This window comes from Desmodus rotundus, chromosome 1 (genome assembly GCF_022682495.2).
Source record: "Desmodus rotundus isolate HL8 chromosome 1, HLdesRot8A.1, whole genome shotgun sequence".
Taxonomy (NCBI): Eukaryota; Metazoa; Chordata; class Mammalia; order Chiroptera; family Phyllostomidae; genus Desmodus; species Desmodus rotundus.
In genome coordinates this window covers 165,636,909-165,646,179 of record NC_071387.1, presented here as the reverse complement: position 1 = coordinate 165,646,179, position 9,271 = coordinate 165,636,909, and the positions used below count along the sequence as shown (strand labels likewise).

The window sequence follows — 9,271 nt, the reverse complement described above, 5'->3', positions numbered from 1 at the left end:
GTATCATTACATCCCTACCGGATTTGCAAAAATGAAAAGGTCCATTGATAATTAAGTTCTGGTGAAGGGGTGGAGCGATGTGAACTCTTACTTTGAAAACAATCACTTTGGAAAACACTTTGCCCTTTTTTAGTAAGTGTGAAGGTGTGTACACTCAATAACGCAGCAACTAGCCTCCTAAATATACACCTTGCTGGTGATTTCCTGTTTGCCCTCCAGATCATTCTTCTCCCTTCAGTACATCCGCCTTATGTTCAGCAAGGTGCCATGGCAACGGGTGGGGGTGCACCGCAGAAGATTTGGGGAGGAAGGACGATGACGTTGAGCATTTATGCCTTCATGTACCTTTATGTTAAGTCCCTTGATCAAAGGTCACGACTTCTTGTAGGTGGCCACAGTCACACTGCATTCTCTGCTGTCTCTCCACATTCTGATAATCCTTTCCTTCCCTTACCTCTTCAGCTAGGAGTGGCAACAGAGGCTTGCTCTTAATAGCCCTGGGGTGCTGCACTCTCCTTTATGATTTCCCCATACCCTGCCCGCACCTGTGTAGATGGTCCCTTTCTTAAACTCATCTTACATTACACTTTTCTTCTGCCAGAACCCTAACAAATACATGTCTTGTGGAAACTAGTGACCATGTCTCCTAGGCAGCAGGTATAAGAATGTTCATGGCAGCCCTGTAAGAGCCGAGAATGGGAAATAAACCAAATATTCAGCAATGGGAAATGGTTAAATGCTATCATTGTATACTCAAACAACAGTTCTACACAGTGGTGGAAATGGAGGACATAGCTAATCAGAATGTGCATGAATATCACGAAGATAATAAACCAAAGAAGCAATTCATAGAAGAATGCAATCGGCATGACTCCATTTATATAAAATTCAAACAGTCAAAGCAATACTATATTGTTTTACAGACGTAATCCATATGAGATTAAATTATAAACAAAAGCAAGTGTGTTAATTGTCCTAATAATTAAAATAATGATTCCCTCTGAGGAACGGTAGGGGAATGTGATCAGGGAATGGCACATGGAGCTTCTAGGATGCTGGCAACATTCTGTTTCTTTTCTTGGGTGGTAATTGCATATATATTCACCTGAAGCTGTACAAATATATTTTACACACTCTTGTTCATATGTGAACTGTACCACAATAAAAAGTGAAAAGAAAAAAGTAGCAGAAACTTCTTTGCTTAGCAAGATATTTTCTCTGTCTCTGTAATCTACTAGTGTTAAGAGAGAAAAAAGTACATTTCACTCTTCTAGGACTTTGCTGAACACAGCAAAAGAGAGCCATCCTACACCAACATTTTGAGTTTTTTTCCTACTACTTCCCCTACTCCTACAGCTTCAATCAACATTTGGTCTGCTTTCCAAAGGACAGCAGTTGACAACTTGACCAAATACTTTGTCACTGCCGAGTAAGTTACCAGCTTTTCAGCCAGTGATATTTGTGTCCGCACTCCCTAAAATTCTCCCTCAAATACCAAGTCTTTTATGCATATTAGGTTTTGTTATTTGCAGCACCCTACTTTCTGTATGAGTCCAGAATTTCACATCAGCTGTGTATTACAAAGACCCAAATCAGAGTCCTTTGTGGTTTTGTTTCTCTATAAAGACACTGAAACATTCTTTGCTGTAGCTTTGCTATATGTGCCCAAAGAGTGGTGTCTATTACTGTCTTACTATTTTTGCCCTGGGAAGAGAGGGTGGTGGCTGATGCAGGCGGCTGTACTCAAGCTGGGCCCTAAGGGATAGGCATTCCAGAAAGAGGGAATTGCATTTCTTTCCTTTTATTAGATAATGGTTTGCTTTATAAATGTTTTATTCCTTGTCCTTTTGGGGTGGCTTAGAAATATTCAGAAGAAGACTCAAAATATGACAGTTAACCTAGAGCTTAAAAGTGCATTTTGAGGAAATATTCCATTTTGAAAACAATACCTGATGCCTGGTGCTGATTTTTTTTTTTTTTAAGTAGTGCTCCATTTAACAGCAGTAATATGTTTAAACATACCTGCCAGGAGTTCGATGAACTTCACAGAGAGGTGGTGTTTACTTCCCTGGAGCACAAATTTTTCTTCCGTTGTGCAATTAAAGAATAATCACTTTTCTTTAAAATATACAGTTGGATTAACAGTTCAAGAAAAACTCAGATGGTAGGGTGAGAATTGGAAACATGATTCCATTTATTAAGCAAACCATAATATTGAACTAATCCCCTTACAAGTGTGAGCTAATTTGGTACACTATCTCCTTGTTGCTGTTTACACAAGGCTCAGGGAGACAGAAGATAATTCAGAGGCAAATGGTGCTAGTCCTTTCCTTCCCACTTCAATCTCTTAAATTTACTATTATTTCAAACTCATACATACATACATACGTATACGTAGGTAAACATACATCACACACACACAAACATGACATACTAACCCCATATCTGCTATTGAATTCTGTCTACTCTGGCGGGGCCTCTTGAAAAGACCTGCTACTTTCCATTCCTTTTGTCAAGCCCTTGTATCAGGTGCTTCATCTCTGGCCTTCCAATTCATCTCTCAGCTTTCATCAGTTGCTTTCCCTTCTCTAAACCGTCTTGTGCATTTTACAGACCGTGCATCCCTAATAGCACTTTCATGTCCGTGTACACATAAAACATTACGTCAGTCCTGGGGCAAATCTAGTTGCATTATGAGGGGCCTCAAATTTTTTTCCCTCCTAGAATACGCAAAACTTCCCACCTGACTGCTGAAACCATCCCACAGGTTTATTTCATTTTGCTGTAATCCGTGGTGCGCACTGTGGAATCAGGGCAGAGATCCGGGTTGACCCTCCGTATTCTACTTCTCTTGCACGTGATTAGAATTTCGGCGAGGCACAGGGCTGGCCAGAAGAGATTGCCGTGTTTCATCAGTTCTTTATTTTATAACCCACCGAGAAAGCGGTAAGACCCAACACGAGGAGTCCCGTAAGTTACAGCTGCATTAAAATGGGACACCGAGGTTGACCGCATCGGGGAAGAAATTGAGTGTCACTTTATTTAAAGAAAATCCCGAAGCGCCTGTAGAAATGGTTTCACGTTGAAGTTCCAGCAGTGCTGGTTGGCAGTCCAGCCTCCACAGCCCTCAACCTTGTACGAAGACTCCCGGGTGGAGCTGGGCGTTTGCTCAGCACGTGCTTCTCCAGGTGGAACCAAGCCCTGCCCCGCGCCGCCCCGCGTGCCGGCGGGCGCGCTGCCCGGAGATCCGCGGGGCCGAGCGCCCCACGTGCGGAGAACCGCGGGCCCGAGCAGCCCGCGCCGCGCTCCCGGGTCGCGGGGCGGCGCCGAGGGCGAAGCTGCGGCCGCGAAGGGGGGTCGGCGAGACGGGAGAGGCCCGCCCGGCGTCCCCACGCAGGAGGGGCCCCCCCCCCGAGGAGGAGGCGGCGGCCGGACCCGAGCTCCGTGAGTCCCGGGGCGGCGTGTGGAGAGCGGGGCGGGCCGGGGTGGGGGGGGCGGAGGGGATGCGGCGGGAGCGCTCGGCGGCCCGCACTCTGCCCCGCACCCTCCGCGGGCCGCGCTTGACTCCCGAATCCACCCCCACCCGGGTCTGGGGCCACGTTTCGCAGGGGGTTTACTTCGGGTTAAACCTGCGCTGTGCGGTGGGACAGACGTGTTGCTCTTCCCGCGTGAGGAAGAGGATGCTTATAGGAGCGACTAAGCCTTTCTACACACAGGGGGCTTTTGTGCTCTCGTCTCATACCCTGACTCACGTACTGGTTTATTGTAGGACCTTCAGTAAGTCACTTAATTTTTCTGTATTTACGTTTTTAAAGCACGGAACGGATCAACTATGCCTCAGGAATACATTTATACTATATACCGAGGCGGGCTGTTGAAGAGTTTCCAAAAATCAAGAATGTTCCTCTTTGGTCCATTGACGTCTTTTTTCCTATTTGTTTTCCTGATGACTTTCCAGAGTTCTTTGTGTGTTCTGAATACAGTTCATTTACCAGATGTGTGACTTCCCCATGTATTCCTCCAGCTTGTCTTTTTTTTTTCTCTTAACAGTACTTTTCTCAGAGCAAAGTTTTAACTTTTGGTGAAGCCCAGTTTATCACTGCTGTCTTTCTTGGTCATGCCGTTGGTGTCACGTCCAAGCCCTGTTATCCTCACCCCAGCCGATGAAATTTTCCTCCTGTGTTTTCTCCTGGGTTTTCCATTTACATCTATTATCCATTTTCAGTTAACTTTTGTATGAGTGTGGAGTTTACATCAAGATTCGTGGGGTTTTTTTTCCATTTGGATGTCCAGTTATTCAAATACATTTTATTGAAATAATTATCCTTTCTCCATTGTCAAGGCCTTCAAATCTTTGTCAAAAATCAGTAAGCCAGCCCTGGCCAGGTAACTCAGTTGGTTGGAACATCCTCCTATACTCCAAGAGGTTGTGGGTTCGATTCCTGGTCAGAGCATAGGCCGCAGGTTCCATCCTTGGCCAGAGGGTGTGTCCCGGGCAAACCAATTGATGTTTTTTCTCTCTCTCCCTTGTTTTCTCTCTAAAATCAGTGAACATATCCTCTGGTGAGGATTTTAAAAAATCTAAAAAAAATTCAAAAGGGCCAGGTCCTGGGAGGGTAGTTCAGTTGGTTAGAGTGTTGTCTGATATCCCAAGGTTGCAGGTTTGATTCCCTGGGCAGGGCACGTACAAGAATCAACCAATGAATGCATAAATAAGTGGAACAACAAATCGTTTCTCTCCCCCTCTCTCTCACCCTTCCTCTCTCTCTCTCTCAAATCAATAAATTAAAAAAAAAAAAAAAAAAGACATGAGCAAGTGGTTTCACATTTTCCCCTCCTAAGTCTCAGTTCCTTATCTGTGAGATGGGAGTGCTAATGCCTACTCCATTAGGTTGTCATTTTAAGAAACCCTAGGGTGCTCCAGCATTTGGAGCTCAAGCGGAGAAGAGCCAGTAAAAGAGACTTGGAAGCAATAGGTGGTGTACCAGAAGCCCGGAGAAGAACATGTATCAAGGGAAGTGTCATCTTCTATGTCAAATCTGCCGTCAGTTCAGTGCACATGATGGAGAAGTGATGAGTATATTTTGACAAATCTTGATCTTGGCCTGACAAGAGCAATTTCAGTAGAGTGATGAGAACAAAGTCTAATTAACATGGGTTGAGATAAGACTGTGAGATGAGGAAGTAGAATCGGAAATTTTAGAACACTTACAAGTTTGGGGGTAACAGGAGGTTGAGAAATGGAGTGGCAGTTGGAAAGCAATGTACAGTTAAGAGATAGGTTTTTTGTTTTTTGGTTTTTTACACTGGAAGTATAACATTGCTGCTGGGTATTTTGAGGTGAATGATTAAGTGATGCAGAGGAGAAAGAAGATAATTTCTAGGAAACTAATACATGAAATAATTGATGAGAAGGGGCAGGATCCAGAGCCCAAGTGGAGGGGCTGGCCTTGGTTAGTCACAGGGGTTTCCATTGACTGCAACAGTAACACAGGCATAGGGTATGGTATAAATGCACATACATGGGTAGACTTACTGGTGAGAAGATGTGTGAATTCCTATCTGATTGCTTATACTTTCTCCATGCACTATTATAAACTGAGAATTAAGTGATGGTAAGGGTGGCCAATAAGGTAAATTAGTAGATTAGGATATTTGAAGAAAAAGAAAAAGGCATGAAGTTTTGGAGAACGGAAGCCTAGGGAAATGTGGTAGGATTGCTGTACTGAGATCCTACTTGAGAGTAGTGGGTAAAAATGTGGGAGTATGTTTGTTATGTGTTGCTTGTTAGTATGTGTGTCAGTCAGGATAGACTAGCTTTCCCTGCAGTAACAAATAACCCCTAAACCTGAGTAAAGGTCTATTTGTGGCTCATACAACATGTCTTATGTGGGTTGGGAGGGTATCTGCTCTACCTAGGCTCTCAGGACCCTGCATGTCAAGAACCTAAAAGGTCTGAAATTTAATCTACTTGAAGGCTAACAAGTTAGCCTACCATGGTATCAGAGATGCTGGCAGAAGACACTTCTGGATACAAAGGATTTATTACCCACAGCAGAAACAGTAGCCAGAGTGCCAGCATTTGTGTCAGTTTTATCAAATTTCCAGGGAGATGCAAAGAGCCCCAAGTATTATAGAAATAATACCTACCTGTGCTTGCAGTGAGTTGTATTACAGGAGGCTCTTGACTTAGGAAACCCAAATCTTTTATAATGGACAGTAAGGATGCCTTACTCTCGCTATTTTTTTTAGGCTGTAAGCAAAGCTGCCCCTCGCTCAGAGGAAGACATTATCTCTCTCTTCCAATGAAGTCCACTATACAGAATCCTTGGGAAGAGAGTCCAGAACAAAGGCAGTCAGTGATTCTGCTTGTAAGATGTGCAGAAGTGCAAGAGACCCATGGAGGATGGTCTCCCAATACCATGCTGATGGAGGCGCCACCACCTTGTAACTTGTCGTCACTTGCTAGGGCTGCCATAACAAACTACCACAGACTAGGTGGCTTAAACTACAACAGTTTACCTCACAGTTCTTCAGGCTCCAAGTCCACGATCAAGATGTGAGCAGGGCTAGTTTCTTCTGCGGACTGTCTCCTTGGCATGTAGATGTTCCTCTTCTCCCCCTGTCGGCACATAGTCATCCCGCGGTTGTGTCTGTGCCAGACTTCTCTTATAAGGATTCTGGTCGTGTTGGATTAGGGCCCATGCTAATGACCTCATTTTTACTTGATTACCTCTGTGAAGAACCTAGCTCCAAATAAAGTCACATTTTGAGGTTCTGGAGGTTAGGACTTACTTCAAAATATGAATTTTGAGGGGACACAATACAGTTATAACACCCCTACATTTAAACGCATGGCTTTCAGGGTTGACAAGACAGGGCAAGAGAGACCTGGAAGGTGACACAGGCTTTTCACTGACTTAGCCCCATAGTGACACACCATCACTTCTGCTCTCAGGTCACTGGGCACACCTCACCCAACTGCATGTAGGCTGGGATGTGTACTCCTCCGTGTGTTCAGGAAGGGTAGGAGAACCAGATTTTGATGAACACGAGCAGTGTCTACCACAGCATGGTTGTGTGCTTTTCTCCAGGATCGTTTAGGTGTTGAAGTGCAAAAATGGGGGAGATAGCAGGTGGGCTTAACCTCAGAATCGGGATTCTGACCAATGTGGTGAGGGGAGTAAAGGTGTTTACATGGAAGTGGTTTCAAAGACAGACTATGGGGTCTAAACTGGGTAAGGAGGGAAGTAAGGACATAAGGGATGAATATGAAATGATGGGAGAACAGTAGATTGGAGGACTTGATGAGGTTGCAGAGTTTCTGGACTGGGGGAACTTGAGCTGAATGGGTGAGCTGGTATTCAGAGAATGGGAATTTTGAAGATGTCAGAGGTAATGTAGGTTTTTGAGGCTGACCAGGTCGGGAATATGACCCTGAAATTGGATGGCTGAGGTCAGATAAATTATTAGAGGCAGGGGAGGCAGGGAACTGAGAAACTGAGGTGCTGGATTAGTCATCTCTGTGAACATGGAAGTCACAGAGTGGTCATAGTAGGGCAGGTAGAAAGGAAAAGAGGGATCTAGGGTAGGAAGAATGAAGATGCCCCCTGGTCTTTGACTGGACTTCATGGTATTCTGAAGAGTCTTCGGCAGATACTAGGGAAACTACGCGGGAACATGTCTACGAAACCTCTCTTAGGGTCCGTCCTTTTTGAAGATGGTCTATTGTTGATTTCACATTGCTCCAATTCTGACTTTATCCTCCGGTGCTGAGGTTGTCCCCCGTGAGCCCGCTCTCTCCCCTACATGACAATAAATAAATGAATCCCCAGTCTTCTCTATGCTAGGTTATGAAACCTACCATCTGAATGTGTATGTGTATGTGATATATAATGTTTATTATAGTAATTGTGAATCTACTTTTATCTCCTTCCATATAAATGAGAATAAAACATGTTCATCTCTTTTAGACTTTGTATATATTTATGTCACGTGCTGCATTTTAAAGTTTTGTTTCAGCAGGCCTGGCATCTGTACAGGGTTCTGCAGACAACAATTTTATCTCTGTATGGAGCATTTGGGCTCCTCCCTGTCTAATCTTATACAAACATTTTACAAACAACATCCCCTGGGAAGTCCTTGGCCACCTTACAACCTCCTGGAGCCAGATATTACATTACCGACTTCAGGGTGGTCCCCGGGAATAATGTTTTGTTTGGGACCAGGAATATTTTTAAGTACGTGAAAACACTTGGACAGCGAGGAGAAAGTGGAATCTTAACAACACAGCTTATAAAATACTGAAGCAGAGTTCCCTTGTTCGGGATGGCAAAATGAGAAAGGCTCAAGGTTGTTGATTCAAGTTTTTAGAGTTAAAAGGCTTACCAAACGATGTTTGCTTTTTCTTCATCCCCCATAAATTCCCTCAGTCGTGCTTGCTCGCTTGCTCTCCGTCAGTATTGCCAAATGAGAGAAGCTTCCAGAGTGCTAAAAGCAGTAATTTGGATCTTATGGAGAAACTGTTTGAAAAGAAGGTTAACAGTGATGCTGTGAACAGTATGAGTGGAAGTCACAAACGTGACAGTGACTGCTCTAAGGGTGGCTTGGATTTACACAGGTCAACAAAATATATTAAAAAGGATTGTGCTGGATGAGGTAAGGGAGATCGCCTTTGTTGGTAATTCGAGTGTTTATGCTAAAAGTGAAATCAAGCATCGGAATAGGCTCCTAGTGTTTTAATTTATCTTAACAGAGGGGAAGTGCACGGGGTGTTTCGGCACATCTGTGCAAAGTCTGTGGGTGGGCAGTAAAGCCAGCTGTCAAGGTTATGGGCCTGGACTTGGTCCTAGTTTATAGTCTGTGGATGACTTTGGCTCCTACATTCTGGGAAGGCAGAACATCTTTTGCTATACAATCTGGGTTGTTTTCTCTCCAGTTATGTCCTTTGTGGTTGGTTCTTCCAAATTTAAAATCTAAAAGAGAATATGTGTTTTCATTCTACTGCTTTTGAAAATGCATCTGCATGTTGGGCAATGGGGCCCTTTCAGAAACCTGGCTCTTAGTTGCTTTTCAAGTGCTTGGCTTGGCAGGGGAAGCCCACTGCTAGAATACGAATTTCCTATGGCTGGGTTTTGTGGGGATTTCCTGACAGCCCCTCAAAGCAGAGCTTATTAAAGTGAACTGGTTGGGGTTGTGTCAGTTGTTGAGGACAACTAGTGGCGTGGTTCGAGATAGGGGCGTCAGAGGTAGATGTAATGCTCAGTGAAAC

General features: G+C 44.2%; 1 protein-coding gene across 1 annotated transcript in view; it reads left to right on the top strand.

The window, feature by feature from the left end:
• The first annotated feature begins 695 nt into the window (after nt 1-695).
• The window catches only part of ANKDD1B (ankyrin repeat and death domain containing 1B), a 51,809-nt gene continuing 43,233 nt past the window's right edge, over nt 696-9,271 (top strand). The window contains 4 exon segments of the mRNA XM_053918182.1: nt 696-925; nt 3,049-3,406; nt 3,408-3,444; nt 8,461-8,580. Coding sequence (XP_053774157.1) covers nt 696-925; nt 3,049-3,406; nt 3,408-3,444; nt 8,461-8,580 — 745 coding nt within the window.